Consider the following 16,831-nt stretch of genomic DNA (forward strand, 5'->3'; position numbering starts at 1 on the left):
CTCTGGGCTGCCTCACACAAAGCCCTTCACCTCTGTTGGCCTCAGTTTCCCCTTCTGTCACCTGGACTGAGCAGTGTCTCTGAACTGTTTGGGGAGGTCAATGGCCCCTGTAAGAATTTTCAGAAGCGATGGGTCCTTTTCCCAGAACCAGGTCAGTGGGTGCCCAACTGTGTTCATAGCTGTAGAGGTGCCTGAATTAACCCTTTTAGTCCTCACCACCACCTCTTGAGGTCACTCCTTTTATTAGCCCATCTCATAGATGAGAAAACTAAGACATAAATAGGTAAAATAACCTGCCCAAGATCCCGCAGCCAGTAAATGGTGGGGCTGAGTTAGAACCTGAGCATCTCTGTGACCTTGGACAAGTGGCCTCATTGATCCAAGCCCCAGTTTCCTGAGAAAAGAGACCCTAAATAGACCCTAACCTGTAGATGAGTCAGAGGCATATGAGATTGGAAAGCACATGGTAGGTACTCATTAAAGAGAGTCCTCTTTTTTTTTTTTTTTTAATTGGAGGATAATTGCTTTTCAATGTCGTGGTCTCTGCCATACATCAACACTGTCATCGGTTTGATATGCACACACATATGTGGTTTTGATGATCACAGGCATTCAGCCACCCACCCACCCGGATATCTTGGCCTGTGGCTGGGGGAGTCAAGGTAGACAGCAGTGGGAAACCCCCCAGCCCCAGAAGGACTTCTGGTCTCCTCCATCTCAGCAGCTCCCTACCAATATCTAGTGGAAGGCCTGTGTCTTGCTCAATTCAGCTTTCGATTTTGTTTCTCTCAAAAACCACACAAGGAAGTTTCATTTTCGTTTTCTCCAGAGACTGCCTAGGGCCCCATTTCCGGAGTGTGAACAGCTGACAGCTGACAGTTGTCCGGATGAAGCTAGAGTGTCTTCACAGCTGCTAGAAGCACCAGCCTGGCCCACAAGAGTACACCCAGCCTTGACCAGACCCACCTTCTGCAGGCCCCAGGGTCAGAGCCTGCTGCTGACTCCAAGTCTCCCAGGCTTCCTGCAGCTGCTGTCAGCATGGCTGAGCTCCCTGACGACCCGGGAGACACAGGTACTTATTTCCTTCTAAGGACCCATGGGAGTGCCTGGGTGGGACTTAGCTTTTCTTCTAGTTCCTTTTCTTGGTTCAGATGACAACCACGATAGGCTAATATCTGAAGGCACCACCGTAACAAGAAAGAAACTTAACTGATACTGAACAGAGCTGTTTTCTAGGGTCCCCACTGAAAGCATGTGGGCTGGGGGCTGAGGCATTTTTTGTCTGTCTTTGTTCTGTGATCTGTAACTATCTGAACCTCACCACGATCTGAAGTAATCATGAATATCACCATTTCAAAGATGGGGAAATGGAGACCCAGAGAGGTCACACAGCTGGTAGGTGGCAGAGCTTTGGCTCAAACCCAGGAAAGTACGCTGTGTCGGGAGGGAGGGGGGTGGTGTGGTTAACTGGGGGAGGCCCAGGATCCCAGGCTGGTTGGTTCCCAGGTTCCTGTTGTACTTTCCCAAGCAGACACGTCAGGAGCGTTGGGTAACTGAATTTAACTTGTTCCCCAGCGGGTTTTCCTTTTACCTGACGTATCATTTACACCTCATCCCATTTTGCAATTTCTGGTTCACCAGCCAGAAGACTCAGTGGGTGTGGCCAGCCCAGCTTTCACTGCACGGACCCCATTTCCTCTTTGGGGTCAGGGGACTGCAGGAGAAGGAAGAGAGAGAGGCTCACCCAAGAGCAGGTTTTTCGGGAATCAAAAAACTTTTCAAGGCTAGGCAAAGCATCAGTGGGTTGAATGGGTATGACAGTTTCAGGGATAGTGTTTAGTGAGTGAAGGGTTGGGTGACCCCAGGGGTTATAATGCATATCACCTGCCCCCAGCAGGATGCAAACATTCCACCCACAAGAGCAGGCCACAGTGCCCAGCGCAGAGCTGGTAAACAGGTCATTCCCTAGTGCTGCCCACTCGGAATCCAGGAAGAACCCAGAAGTCAAAGGGTTGGGCTGCTACCCTGGAAGGGTCACCTGGTCTTCCCAAGAAAGGCCCTGCTTTGCATTCCCACGGGGTCCTCGGGGACAGACACTTTCCCTCCCAGCTCCAGGCACTGCTGACTCTGCATCTACCAGGTCTGTCACTCCCCGCAGGGCAGCTGGCTTGGGTTTATGGGAGCCTGCCTGGGAGGAGTAGGGGCCACTTGGAAAGTTCCTCCTTGAGCCTCGAGACATCCTGCTTAGGACCATTAACTCTGGCAGAGGGGAGGTGGAAACAGAGGCCTTGGAGGAGTGCCCATCCCCTGCCCAGGTCATCTGAGCAGACACCTACCCAGTAGCGGACACTCATTCTTTCATCCAGTCCCTCCTCCATTCAAATGCTGTTAATATTTCCTGAGACCCTACTGTGTGCCTGGCCCACGGCTAGACACAGAACCACTACAGTGAACCTGTCAATCACAGCAGGGGATCCCTGGGGACACTCTGCAGGGGACCCACACAGGACCAGCTGCCCACCTGCTCAGGACACTCAGGACAGCCCCCCAGCATTGGCGTCTGAGTGAGAACTGACACTGGACAGGTGGAACGGGGGAAGACCCTGCCTGACAAAGGGAACGGCATGTGCAAAGGCCCGGGGGTGAGCGCGGCTGAAAGGAATTCAAACAGGTTGGCACCTGAAGGGCAGTTGAGGTTGGGTAAAAGTGAGGCTGGCAGAACCCGTTCCGCTGGCGAAGGGGAAGGTGGACTGGAAGGAACCTGGAACTGGTGGAACTGCTGTCATCGAGGGGATGCTGACAAGGAGTGGGGAGTGGAGGCAGAGAAAAGGAGAAGAAGGGGTTGAGAGAGTCTGGAGCGGTACCATCAGGACTCTGTGTTTGGGCATCCGGGTGACACCTCCGTTTCTGAAGGCCTGCTGGGTTTCTGGCGGGGATGAACAGTGACATTGCCCCCTGTGGATGGTGAGCCCCAGGAGCAGATTCCACAGGGAGGGGTGGATGGGGGATGGAGAGCACCAGGGACAGGCCTCACTCCCCCACTCCTCTGCTCTGCCCTTACCCTCCTGCATCCTGCCGCCTCCTCTGCTCTGAGGACACCTGAGAGCTGACTGTTCCCACCTGTCCTCCAGTGCTCACACAGGCGGGAGACACTCGGAAGGCCTGGCAGCTCCTCTGGCCACCAGGCTGTCCGGCCCGGGTCATTTCTGAGCAGCCCATGCGCCCCTCCCTGAACAGACACTGATGGATGTCTGCTTTGACCTCTCTTCCTCCCTCTGCCCTGGACCCCTCTCTGGGGGAGCCCGCTGGCCCAGGCTGGGTCGTGGGTACCTCAGTTCTGCCTCTGCCCCTGTCTCCCTCTCCCAGACCTTGAGCAGAGGATTCTGGAGGTGCTGAGGGATGCTGGCTCCCCTGTGAAGACCGCCCAGCTGTTAAAGAAATGCCAAGTGCCCAAGAAGAAGCTCAACCAGGTTCTCCACAAGATGAAAGAGGAGTCTAAAGGAGTCACGCTCGCAGGCCCTGCGACGTGGTGCTTGGGCGACAGCAGGACCAAAGAAGTGGTTCTCGCAGAGCGGGGTAACCTGTCACCCCGGGTCGGGGAGGTGGGGGTGCGGGACCCAGCATGAGCGGTCCTGGCAGCGGCCAAGCCCAGGTTTGGACCTGGGTTCAAGTGCAGGCTCTGCCCTTGAGGGTGCATGCCGTCTTCTCACTGCATCCTGATTTCTTTCTCTGGCCAGTGGAGGTGAGAGGATTTGATGCAAAGGGCTAAGCCCATGCCAGCACATAGTAGATGCTCAGCAAAACTTTAATGATGATTATGACAGTACCAATGATACGGTAATAATCGAACAGCCTTAGCATCACACGAGATCCACTTCTCTGGTTCTGCAGCCCGTGGACCTAAATAGCTGACATGTGTCAAGTACTTACAAAAAGCCATTGCAGGACCAGGGTTGGGGGAGGGGGGCTGAAAGTGAAAGTGTTAGTCACTCAGTCGTGTCCAACTCTGCCACACCATGGACTGTAGCCCACCAGGCTCCCCTGTCCATGGAATTCTCCAGGCAAAAATACTGGAGCGGGTAGCTGTTCCCTTCTCGAGGGGATCTTCCCAACCTAGGGACTGAACCCAGGTCTCCCAAATTTACAGTCTGAGCCACCAGGGAAGCCCAGAAGCGGGTGGAGCAGGATTTGAAGCTAAGTTCCTTTAACTCTAGAATCCGAATCTGGAGATCCGTGTGCTGGGGCCTCTACAAAGCAGCCCGCCTTTGTCTGGTAGAATCCGCGTCCCCTCTCCTGTCCCTTCAGCCCCTGACCATCTTTCTTTCTCCAGCGGAGAGGCCCCAGCAAGACGCAGTTGCAGTTCCGAAGAAGCCTGGCTCCGAGCTCAGTGGACAGCGTAAGCATCCTGGTTTTGTTCAGCACCGGTTCCCTCTGTCTCCAGACTCTCATGGTCACTCAGGAAGCTATACGTGGCCAGGGACAACCACCCCACCCACTGAAAGGTCCCCACACTGAACACACAGTGTTCAGAGGCAAGGCTTTGTCTCTTGGGGAAAGAGACTAAGGGACTGAGAAATCATTTGTCTGATTAATGGTTAGCATTTGTTGTGCACCTAGCATGGGCAGGCACTGTTCGGAGCCCCTGATGAGAATTCCCAACTCCCAGAACAACCTCTGTGGTGCAGTATTATTAATGTGTCCATTTCACAGATGAGGAAGATGGGCACAGGGGCTGGTAAGCAGGGGAGCAGATCCAGCCCTCCAGGGTCCTGTTTAACCACTGGCCTCTCGCCTCCCAGAGGAAGAGATCTATCAGTTTTTGGAAGCCCACGGGCCCCATAAAGCCCTGATGATCGCCAAGGCCCTGGGGATGAAGACAGCAAAGGAAGTCAACCCAGACTTGTATGCGATGAGGGACAAGCACCTCTTGGACTTTGACCAGAAATCAAACTCTTGGACAATTTATCGATCAGGTAGGCCCTTACTCTGAACAGGGCAGAGGGCAGAGCTGTGAAGAGAAATTGTAACACTCAAGCCCTGGTCCTTGCTGGGCTCCTACTAAGTACTCTGGATGCCAAACCTTGTCAGAAGCTGGAGTCTTGCTGACCTGTCTCTGACACGGGATTCCAGGAGGGAGGGGAATGTTGGTGGGAGTAACCAGGGAGGGCTTCCTGGAGGTGGGGTCCATCCCTGACTGTATCAGCCCTGGGACACAGGTCTCAATCTGAGTTTGCTAACAGTTTTCTGTAAGCACTTTGCCCAACTTGGAGTTGTAAAGTTGCTGAAGGAGTCAGCTTGGCTGGGCTTACATACCCACAGGTGGAGTCCCAGAACTGACTCAGGCATTATAAACAGCAGGCCCAAGGCCTAGAGCCTCCACTACTTTTAGGGGGTCACCAAATGCTCCAATTTCTCTTTAAATTGGAAGAAAAAAATGGATATCATAGTAAGAATGAATATCTAATAATGATTTCAGCTGAGATTATATTTGTCTTTATCCCAACACAGTCATAAAATGCCATTTTAAATAGTTTTTATGGAGTTGGGGGCTCACAAAGACACAAGAGCCAAGGGCCCACGAAGTTGGGAATGTGGCCCTTTGTGTGGAGCCCATGTGGAGCTGATACCCCTGCTTATGGCACCAAAGGAGGGCCTCAGCATCTTAAATGCTGGACGTTAAACAGTGGTCACTACTCCAAATTCTTTAAAATGCCTTGTGAACCAAACAAAGCTTTCCCCATGGTTAGAAGCAGCCCGTGGACAGCTCCCTAAAAGGAGAGAGGAAAGGTCCCTAAAGGAAAGCAGGGGTTAGGACTGTGGTTTTCTCGCAGTGGGAGGGGGCAGAGGGTGCAAGCAGCGAGGCACCTGCCGCCCTCCCTCGGAGGCAGAGGACACACGGGTAGGGTGGCCTGCAGGGCAAAGTGCAAGTTTACCTGCAGCATTTGGTAAACACTCTGGCTCCTGGGGCCCACCTGGGCCTACTGACTCAGAACCCCAGGGTGGGCCCCCAGGAATTCGTGTTTTAACCAGCCCCCCCCGCCAGGAGATTCTGGTGCTGTGGACTAGTATTTGGAACTTCCAACCCCTTGAGAGGCACAAAGGGATTGAGTAGAATATTATTTTGCAGAAGGTTCTAGAAATCAGTCCACCCCAGTTATTTACCAGCACAATCCAGTCAACATGATCTGTCAGAAGGGACCAAACAGCCACATTTCCATCCAGCACTGTGAAGATATCCAGATTGGACACGGGAATCTCCTAGTGAGACAAATGGGCTCTGGGGAAAACGGTGAGTCCTCTGAGATGCCTAGGAGAGGGGACCTGTCCATCTGGGTGGGGTAAAGAGTGGGGGCGGGGGGACGTTTCTCCAGGGAGAAAGGGCAGCTATCAGATTTCCAAGGTACTTTCTGGCTTTCCCAAAAATGAGGCTGTCTCTCCTTGTGCCTGGATCAAACCCCTCCTGCATTCCTTTTACCCTGCCATCTTTTGCTACATTTTCTACAAGAAATAACTTCATTCATTCTCTCTCACTAAGATGTCACAAGGTGTCATTGTAACATTGTGTTTGTTCCAAGACACTATTTCTTCACTCATGTTAACATTTCATAAACTGGGATCCCTCTTACTGGGTGCATCTTAGCTTTGATGAAATAACAGGAAGCAAATGAGTGCCTCCTCCACGCCAGGCACTGTGGGGAGAGGGGACAGGGCCACCTCTCAGTCCAGCTATGAGACATGAGTGAACGCATTGACCCCAAATTTGGGACACCCCCTGTGACCCTCGAGAGAGCCCTACCCCGCTCTGGGCCACAGTTTCCCTAATTGTGAAAGGAAGAACTTTGTTCTAGAATCTAAATCAACCTTTCCCCACCTTCAGCCCTCTGAGCTCCACCTCCATAATTTTGGCCGAGTCCCTGGCTGACTGTTTACTCAGTGTTGCTAAATGGTTTACCTTTTACTCTACTCAAATTCATTTTAAAGTAAACTTTTACAGCATTACCTTGAAAACCACAAAGGTCACCATGAAAAGAAATGCTGAGAAAATAAAACAATGCCAGAGTCTCAGAGGGCTCTGGGTCAACACCAAGTTAACCCCCAAGGAGACTATTTCCCAATGGGCCCAGAGGGGTGAGAATGGCTGGGAAACAGAGGGCATGCTCAGTATTTGGGTCTGCAATGCCCCATTGACACCCCAGGCATTCCAGTTATAAAACCCTGGAAACCCACGCTAATTGTTCTGCCGATCCTCCTGCTCTTCAATCCAGAGCCTAAAGTAGTCACTCCTAGTCTGCTGGTGTCCAGAAAGAATTCAGAGTCCTGTCTCCTCTGTCTGGCTAGGATTTATCTGTGTGCGTGGTGAGGAGGGGGTGGGAAGAGCAGTATCAGAGGGTGGGGGTTAAGGGTCATGTTTCCATGTCCTCTACCAGGCTCCACGGCTCCCTGCTGCCTCTCTCCAATGGCTCCTGCTGATCCCTCAACTCTGGATTCCCTGGCTGGATCCTGGGGGCCCCAGGACATCCGGATGGAGAAGTCTGTGCTCAGACGAGTTCAGATGGGACACGGCAATGAGATGAGACTTCACAGCAACCCAGCCAAGGGCTCTGCCCACGGCACCTGTGACAGTCCCCCAGGTAATGGGACAGTAGGCTGCCATCCTGCCCCCACCCCACCCCATCTGGCCTCCTCAATACATGGGACTTGAGCCAGTCCTTGTGGGGAGAGAGGCATGATGGGAAATTCTTTCCATCCCACCAGGAGGCTGTCCACAGAGTAGAGCAAGGGGGTCTGGCAAAGTCAGCATGAGGGTTCCCATTCCTACTACCCACCTAGGAAACCTCGATGTCCTCATCTCTACAATGGGCAGGGATCATTTCCTGGGCCAAATGAGGCAGAGACAAAGGAGATGGCTGGACTGGAAAGGCATCTAAGGAGCCACCTAGGTGCGGTTGACCAGAGGGCTGAGGCGATGTCCTCCCTGGCACTGGGCATCCAGAGACAGGCTGGAGGAGAGGCAGCAGAGAGGCCTGGGAGAGGAGGAGCCCTGGGGATGCCAGGGTACAAGTGTCCAGAAGAGAAGAGGCTGTGAGATCAAGGGAGGGTCACGGGGTCTGGTAGCAAGGGATCTGCGGTGACCTGAGGGGACAGAAGGGGCAAGGCAGTGGAAGGAGGTGAGACAGAGTGTGGACAGCTCTCTTCTGAAGTTTGGCAGGGGAGGCAGCAGCAAGATGGCAGGAGCTGGGGACTGGACCGGGGCCACGTGAAGATTCTAAGTGAAGATGGAGATGGTGTTCCAGAGCTGCCAGAGGCAGCCACAGAGAGACAGGGAGCAGGGGTCCGCGGGGGCAGTGGGTGAGTCCCCGGGGAGGCACAGAGGACCAGGTCAGCGGGGATGGGCAGCAGGAGGAGGGGAACTCAAGCTGGCAGACCCAGGGGCCGAGACAGCTGGCAGCCCAGGCACGTGAAAGGAACATGCAGAGGTACCATGTGAGGCCATGTGTCTGCCAACGATAGAGCAGGGCATGGACCACTGCAGGGAGGTTCCAGGAGGATGGTCAGTCATGGAGGACCTGGGAGCCAGGTTGGAGGTCAGGCCTGCTGTCCAGCTGCTCACACCCCTCTCCCCAAATCCCTTTCTATGACCTACCTGCAGCCTCTGTCCTGGGTACCAGCCCAGAAGCTTCCATCGAAATTCAAATCCCTGAACCAGGACCTCAGTCCGAAGGGGTCACGTCCCAGAAAGTCCACATTCGCTCCTGCTTCCTCGAGGACACCACCGTCGGCAACAGCAACAGGATGATGGTCCACCCAGGGGCAGCTGATGTCAAGGGAGTCAAAAAGCCTAGGGAGCCCGGAGGGGACGTAGGTGAGCCTGGGGCGGGGTGGGGGGCAGGGCGGGGCCCCCGTGCTCTCTCTCTCATTCACTCAAGAGTCATGAATCTCCCGTTTCCTGGAGTCTGGGAAGCAGGAGAGTCATGGCAGAAGTAGAGTCCACCTAACCCATACGCAGCTGGGAGCCTCTGCTTCTCCATCTATAAGTTGAGGGTTAGAGGAGCCCATGGCCCCCAGGCTGTGGGGAGGATTGGCTACACCCCGTTCACTGCTGCGACACCTGGACCAGACCAGTGACATGTCTGTGGGGCCCAGTGAGACAAGAAAAAGCAAGGCTCCCTGTTCAAAACTTAGGAAGAATTTCAAGACAAAGACAAGAGAGCAGTAAGCTAAACACAGACCCATCTGCAGGGCCTGTGTGACCACCCAAGCCACATACCATGAGGCTGGGCTGCCTTGGAACCTTCTGGAACACGATCCCTCCTCTATTCTTAGAAACCCAGCTCACTAATTCTTCCCCACCAATAATGCTGTAGCCACCTTATGCTTCTTCCACGTCTTTAATTGTTAGGAAGAAGTCGTTCGTTCATTCATTCTCCCACTTTGGCCCCACTCCTGCACTCAAACCCTCCCATCCCTGGAGATACAGCTAAGAGCACAAAGAGACAAATACACCCCATTCATGAGATCAGAGTCCAGTAGTGACTAGAGACTAGCCTTTTGAGACTAGCACTAAAAAGAACTATAAAAGGGGAGGCGGCAGGTAGGCAGCGGTGTGACCTAGTAGACACGCCTTAGCCAGGCCGACAGAGAAGCTCAGGATGAGGTGGCATCTGAGCCCAGGCCTGCAGGAAGGGAGGAACCGGACAAGCACAGATGTGGGAAGAGCGCTGCAGGTAGAGGGAACAGCAAGTGCGAAGGCCCTGAGATGGGAACAAGGTCCAGAACCACACACATGAGCCCAGGGAGCAGAGGGATGTGATCCAATGGGCAAGGCTGGGTCTCTCCCTGCTGGGAAGCCCAGGAAAAAGGTCTGGGTCATATCTGAAGTGAGCTGGGAAGGCCTTGGGGGCTGGAGCAGGGGGCAACATGAAGTGGGGCACAATTTAAAAATCTGACCAAAGATAATCTGGAATCAAAGGGGGCGGAGGAAGTGGGAGCACTGGTCTGGGGGAGAAAGGATAGGGCTTCGCAGATGGCGACATGGGGTCACCCACCTGTGAAGCCTGCACTCCAGGCAGCGGCTTCAGCACCCATGGACCAAGTCACCTCGGTAGTTTAGTTGTTCATGGGGAGGTGGCTGACATGTTCCTGGGGTCCCCTCTCTTCCCCAGAGCCTCCCCACCGAGACGCACCATCCAGAAGCGAGGTCCCTCCTGTTGGCAGTCAGGCCGACCCTGTCAGCGCTGAGACGCTCATCTCAGAAGAACTGGCAGCTATGACCCTTGAGAAGCATGACTCCGAAAGCGCAGAAGACACCTGCTGAGTGATGGAACCGCAGAGCCCGTGTCCCCGGGGGGTGGGACTCAGAGCAAACAGCCTGCAGGCAGACTCACACAGAAAGAGTCTGGGGGCGGGTGAGCTCTCTGCCGCCATAAATGTCACTTCTTACCTTCTCGCCTCCGGACACATGACCAGTGTGGATCAGCATTTGGGCTGGCCCCAACGTGGGGTGAAGGCGGCGTCGCGGCAGTCCAAGTGCAGCTTGGAATAGAATTTCCAGACACAGAGTACTGCAGAAAGTACTGTCTGTTAAGAACAGAGAGCAGAAATAAAGTGGGCACTGTGATCACAGTGGGCCGTCAAGTCCCGACAGGCCTGGGCAGCTGCTGTCCCAGTGCCGTCCCCTCCCTGTGTTGTGGCCGGGTTTGTCCTGCCCTGGCTGGGGCTGCTGGCTCGATGGCTGCTCTGCTTCCTGTCACCAGGCCCAGTTCCTCCAGCCACCCCTGCCCCTACCATCCATCCCCGCTGTGTGACCCCTCAGTCTGATGAGCAGAGACTGCTCTGCTTGGGGCCATGAGGTGGGGGGCAGAGGATACGACTGGCACCCACAGCGTGTGGACAGGAAGAGAAGCCAGGGGGCAGACACTAGGGTCTGGAAGCTGGACTTGGCCTGGACAGTGCTGGCTCCGCACCCCACAGGGCCCCCTCTGGCTGCTGAGATGTCTGCGAGCCGTGCTGAAGGGGGCATCTGGGCAGGACAAAGCTGGATGTCCAGCCGAGGAGGGCAGGGACAGGGTCCGATCATGCCTGAGGACCAGCGGTGGGGCGTGGGCTGGGCTGGGCTGGAGGCGCCCTGTGACACATAGTGCTTTTCCCGTGTACTCTGTGTGTGTCTGGGCTGTGCCTAGGGTTTCACAGATAAAGTCGTGTGGCAGCAGTAGGGAAAAAAAAAAATGGACTTGCCTGGACGGTGCTGGCTTCCCACCCCGTGGGGCCTCCTTCGGCTGCTGAGAAGGGTAGCCGTTCCCTTCTCTGGGGTATCTTCCTGGAGATCCCTGGATTCCCAGGGATCGAATCCAGGTCTCCCACATTGCAGGCAGATTCTTTACCAGCTAAGCCACAATGGAAGCCAAAGAATATTGCAGTGGGTAGCGTATCCTCTCTCCAGAGGATCTTCCTGACCCAGGAATTGAACCGGGGTCTCCTGCATTGCCGGCGGATTCTTTACCAGCTGAGCCCTATTGAGAACAAAGAGTAGAGATAAAGTGGCCGCTGGCAGCGGGCCGACAACTCCCGACAGGCCAGGGAGAGCTGACAGTTTTTGTGGGTTAATAGCAGATTTTTATAGCCTCAAGACAAAGAAAATTCCTGCTGGATGGTTTTCACCAGGTGATTGCTTGGGATACTATAGGGTATTTATTGCAGTGGGCATCTTTGCCTAGCTGGTAGTCAGGAAACTTGTTAATGATGATCGGGGACTTTCCGCAAAGTTACAAAGGGACTCAGTCAGCTTCTGAGGTGACCTTGGTTCTGGGCTCCGCTTCTGTGGCCTTGGGGACAGGACTCAACAGACAGGGCCTCTGGTGGCCAGGAGCAGCCTGCCAGGGGGCGCCTTCCTGGGTCCACTGAACATCAGAACCACCCACTCTGCTCTTCGTGTAAGACTTGACTTCCTCAAGGCCTATCGTGGCCCCCTGATGGTTTTACCAACTCACCTTTCTAGAACCTTCCCACCTTGACCTTGAAAGCTAGGGATGGGTCAGTCCCTAATGTTACCAGAAAAGGGTAAACTCCCAGATCATCGACTCAATGGGCATGAATTTGGGTAAACTCCAGGAGAGAGTGAAGGACAGGGAAATCTGATGTGCTGCAGTCCATGGGGTTGCAAAGAGTCAGACACGACTGAGTGACTGAACAAGACAGATGAGAACCTCAGAAGCCAGTTGCATCTTCCCCAGCAGCAGCCGGTGAACTCACTAGGCACAGAGGCCCTGTCTTTTCGCTCTTGAACCTCCAATAGATGCTAGACAGGCCCCCGCCTCCCACCACACTGACCATTTCCTGCGTACCACACCCTTGGGCTGCAGAGACAGGAAGACCAAGCCCCTGCTCTCAGGGAGCAGTTCGCAGTCAGCAGGAGAGGCAGCCCAGGCCTGGGCAGTGAGTCCTGAGCAGGAATGACCATGTAGAATAAAGGGGTGCAGAAGAGGGTCCCAGACACCATCTGCAGGGCTAGGAGGCTTTGAAGGAGATAGCTCTGGAACTCATTCTTCAGCACCTGGCAGAAGGAGGGGGTTGGGAAGGGAATTATGTTCTAGGCAAGGGCTCAGCCTGAGCAAAGACACGATGCTCAGAACAAGACAACTTAGAGCAGCACAGCAGTGTGGGTGTTGCTGAAAAACCCAATGCGAAGAAAACACAACTGGAAGATCAGCTGGAGAGGAATCTGGACTTGATGCTGAGCTCTGGACAAGCACTGCTCCACCTGCGCAAACATTCAGAGAGAACAAGGAAGTTGGCTTCATTACAAGGAAGGCAGGGTTTTGTCTGGTGATCTGGGGCCCCCAAATCATTCCTGCCTGGGATAACCAGTTTGCAAACATGCCACCAGGATGTCAGGGGCATGAAATCAGGTTTGGCGCCTTGCTTCTGGCATTGTCTTCCCTCTGCAGTGAGCTAAAAACTAAGCGCTTGCCTCAAAGTTTGCCCGGCGTCTGTGGTTAACCAGGCCTGTATCGGTGGGTGATCAAAATCATCTCAGAGCTCAACCTCAGCTCCCACCTGCAGCCCAAGTCAGAGCACTCAATTTTCCTGCAAGATTTCACCTCTCTGTGTGATTAATTTGTCGTAAACACGCTGACAAAGCATTGTTGGCAGTTAATTGGGGCTGGAGGTGAAGGTCAAAGCTGGTCTCTTCAGGAATGAAATTAACTAGCTACCATTAATGCAAAGAATGATTAAGTCCATCTATCCCCCAGCCTTTTGCTCTCACTAGCTCATCCACCGCCCCAGCTTCTGCAATGATTCGAGTGCACACAGAACTTGAAGCCTCTGGAGTGGGATAGGGTGGGGGTGGGATGGGGAAGGAAGAATTTCCTACTTGAGTTAAAAGTGATTTTCCAAAATCACCATGACCTGCTCACACACAATTCTATTTTCCTTCTTTGTAAAAAAATGTTATTAGTGTTGATTTACAATGTCGTTTTAGTTTCTGTTGTACAGCAAAGTGAATCAGTTACACATAAACACATATCCACTCTTTTTTAGATTATTTTCCAATATAGGCCATTAAAATATATTGAGCAGAGTTCCCTGTGCTATACAGTGGGTCCTTTTTAGTTATCTATTTTATGTATAGTGACATGTATATGTAAATCTCAGCCTCCCAATTCATTTCTCCCCCACCCTCCTTACTCCCTGGTAACCATTAGCTTGTTTTCTACATTTGTAACTCTATTTCTGTTCTGTGGATAAGTTCATTTGTTCCCTTCTTTTAGATCACAAGTGTAAGTGATGTTACATATTTGTCTTTTTCTCTTTCTTATTTCACTCAGTATGAGAAACTCTAGGTCCATCCATGTTACTGCAAGTGGCATTATTTTGCTGAGTAATATCCCATTGCATACATGGCTAAGTAATATTCCATCGTGCATATGTACCACATCTTCTGTATCCATTCCCGTGTCAGTGGACATTTGCGCTGCACCAAGGTCTTGGCTACTGTACATAGTGCTGCAATGAACGTTAGGGTGCATGTATCCTTTCTGATCTTGTTTCTCTCCAGATATATGCCCAGGAGTGGGATCGTGGGGTCAAAAGGTAGCTCTAGTTTTAGTTTTGAAAGGAAATGGCAGTATGTGTTGTGGTCGGCGCAGGGGTGGCTACCCACCTGGACACTTGGTTATCTCGGGCAGGGGGAGCAGGATCCCGTTGCTGCTGTAACAAACGGCCGCATGTGAGGGATTTAAAACAACACAAACTCAGCATCAGGTCCTGGAGGCAGACTGGGTGAAAGTCACTGTGTGAGCAAAGCCGGTTCCTCCGGAGATTCAGCAGAGACCCGTTCTCTTGCCTCTCCCAGCTTCCAGGGCCATCTGCTCTCCTGGCTCACGGCCCCTCCCTCTATCCCCAAATTGAGCAGCGTCATGTCTTCCATTCGCTGCCCTCTCTCCTCTTTCCACCTCTTCTAAGAACCTTGTGATTACTCTGCCCATCCATGATAATCTGCCCTCAAGGTCCTTTATCTCCTCCACACCCCGTGAGGATGAAAGGGTATCATGCACAGTGATTCTCAGCTCTCAGAGCATCTAACAAATGCTGAGTCCCAGTCCACCCAAATCGACTGATGACAGTTTCCGGGAGAGAGGCCTGGGCTGGGGTGTGTTTTTTAAAGCTCCTCTGTGATCCCAAGGAGCCCCTTGGGGGCTGAGATATCTCTGCCTGGCTCCAGTTGGATCAAACCCAGGATGCCAACAGACCACAGCTGTTAGGACCCCAGAAACCCCTCACCCAGCACCACCTTCTGGCTAGTGGCAGAAGAGCATCTACAGAGAAAGGAACCCCAAGCCACGTCCCAGCCAGGTTCAGGGTCCCAGGTCCCAGGTCCCAGGTGGCCCTCAGCCTGAGAGCCGACTGTGGAGGATTCAGGTTCAGCCTTTCACTGCTTTGGTTTGAGCGCCACCTGCTGGCCATAGACAACTTGGCCACTGGCCGGCTGCAGCCCCCACCAGGCTGGGTTTGTGAACTTCGAGGGTCCTAGTCTGGGGTGAGGTGCGCTGGGACCATTCCCTCCCTTTAAAGTAGCCAGACCTACATCCAGGGCTCTGCCTCACACTGTAAACTTGTCCACAGACCCCATATTAAGTCCCTGCACTGCCCTCCCTTCCCCCAGATGCCAGCACCCCAAAAATCAACAACCCAGTGCCCACAAAAGCTGATTCTCTTTCCTCAAGAGGAATACCCCTATAAGTTTGGGGACCCACCTCCCCCTCCACCCCGGAAGGCCCCAGCCCAACTTCTGCAGGAATTCCAGGGACCTGGTCTGTAGCATCACAACCCTGAGTCCTGATATCGGTAGAACTCCTACTTGTACTAACTCACTTCATCCTTCCATCCAGCCTGTGAAGAAAGGGATTCTCATCCCATTTCACATGGTGGGAATACTGAGTCACAGAGAGGTTAAGCTACTTGCCCATGGTCACACAGCCAGCATCCAATCCAGGGGACAAAGTGGGTAAAAACTGCCCCTTGGGTGTGAAATAAAACCTCTGTACGTGGAAGGCCCACATGCTTGGGCAATGCCTTGGTCTGGGAGGTGAGGGTGGCTCCCACCTTCCCCCCACCTGAGTGCAGTCAGGCCACCTGTCCTCAGACAGGCCCACACAGGTGAATGCCCCCATGTCTCTGCAACAGTATAGGGCTGAAGAGAACAAGCTCAGGGCCACCCCGTTTCTAAGTTCAGCCACTCCCTCTCCTGCTGTGTGATCTTGGGCAGATGTCTAGTCTGTCTGTGCCTTAGATTCCATATGTGTGAAATGGGCTAATCATAGCTCTTCCTTCACAAGATGGTTTGCGGGATGAAATCAGTGTCTGGTTCTTAGGAACCAGGAGCCCCTGTGGCAGTGCTGTTGATAAGTGTGGCCCTCCCACACAGTCCCCTAAACGACCCACATCTCAGAGGCCACCCCTTTCCACATTGCCCCACACCGGCAACATGTGTCCCAGTTGCCCCACAGGCCTCCATCCTCCTCTGAATGCTGGTATAGCCCCTGGTTTTATTCCGACATCAGTGTGGATAGGATGGTCAGAAGCCTCACCACCCCTAGTGAGCCCCGTCAGGCCCAGCAGTCAGAAGCTTCACCCTCTGGGCTGTGACTCACCCTGAGTGGTCTGCTACCTTGGGTCTCAGCACCTCAACTCCCCATTGCACACACAGCTCAGTGCCCAGGACAGAAGGGGTGCCCCTCCCGACAGGGAAGCCCACTCCCACCAGCACGCACACATGTACACACACACGCACACACACACACACGCACGCACACACACACATTACACCTTGGTGTCCCTGGGCAACATCACTTCCTCCTGCCTACCCAGGGGCAACCAGGCCTGGGACCATCAGGGCTCATAGTCTTAGCAGAGGCTTGGCCCTGGAAACGCAATGTAGTCTATCTGAGCTTCGGGTTCCCCATCTGCAAAGCAGAGGGTTAGCACACACTCCGTGGCAGCGTCCAGTGTGCAGTGAGCATTCCGTGGACATTTGTGGATGTGGCTGCTGTGATCCTGTGCCCACAGCTTCCCCCACAGCCGTGGCCACAGTGACAGCAAGCAGTGAGCCTAAGCCGCTCTGACTTAATGCCATCTGCTGCTCAGGCCCCTCCTAGGAGGTATCCTGACCCCGTCTGCAGAGGACGAGGGCAGGCCAGGCCTCATCCCATAGCCTGTGAATCTGCGTTTGACCGCTGAGCTGTCCCTCCACACAGACGTCACCTATTCAGCCCTCACACCAGCCCTAAGAAATGCACAAAGAAATTTTGCCCATTTCACAGATACGGAAACT

At 53.6% G+C, this 16,831-nt stretch overlaps 1 protein-coding gene across 3 annotated transcripts; it reads left to right on the forward strand.

Annotated features, from left to right (window-relative positions):
* The first annotated feature begins 850 nt into the window (after positions 1 to 850).
* On the forward strand, positions 851 to 10,640 carry ZBP1 (Z-DNA binding protein 1). Of its 3 annotated transcripts, none has more exons than XM_043480443.1 (8): positions 851 to 1,072; positions 3,367 to 3,576; positions 4,331 to 4,396; positions 4,800 to 4,973; positions 6,131 to 6,289; positions 7,428 to 7,631; positions 8,651 to 8,863; positions 10,164 to 10,640. In XM_043480443.1, the coding sequence occupies exons 1-8, from the start codon at positions 1,039 to 1,041 to the stop codon at positions 10,313 to 10,315; spliced, it is 1,212 nt and encodes a 403-aa protein (XP_043336378.1). In that variant the 5' UTR covers positions 851 to 1,038; the 3' UTR covers positions 10,316 to 10,640. The 3 variants fall into 3 exon arrangements, with proteins under 3 accessions (XP_043336378.1, XP_043336377.1, XP_043336379.1); XM_043480442.1 differs by having other exon boundaries at positions 853 to 1,072; positions 6,128 to 6,289; XM_043480444.1 differs by lacking the exon at positions 851 to 1,072 and adding an exon at positions 2,684 to 2,964 and having other exon boundaries at positions 6,128 to 6,289.
* The last annotated feature ends 6,191 nt before the right edge of the window (positions 10,641 to 16,831 follow it).

The sequence above is a fragment of the Cervus canadensis genome, chromosome 10 (assembly GCF_019320065.1).
Source record: "Cervus canadensis isolate Bull #8, Minnesota chromosome 10, ASM1932006v1, whole genome shotgun sequence".
NCBI lineage: Eukaryota > Metazoa > Chordata > Mammalia > Artiodactyla > Cervidae > Cervus > Cervus canadensis.

Bases quoted from the DNA above. Each gene is read 5' to 3' on its own strand.
- ZBP1 (XM_043480442.1), top strand. From the start codon at position 1,039: ATGGCTGAGCTCCCTGACGACCCGGGAGACACAG. The intron at 1,073-3,366 runs GTACTTATTTCC...TCCCTCTCCCAG, and splicing joins TGACGACCCGGGAGACACAG to ACCTTGAGCAGAGGATTCTG. The intron at 6,290-7,427 runs GTGAGTCCTCTG...GTCCTCTACCAG, and splicing joins AATGGGCTCTGGGGAAAACG to GCTCCACGGCTCCCTGCTGC.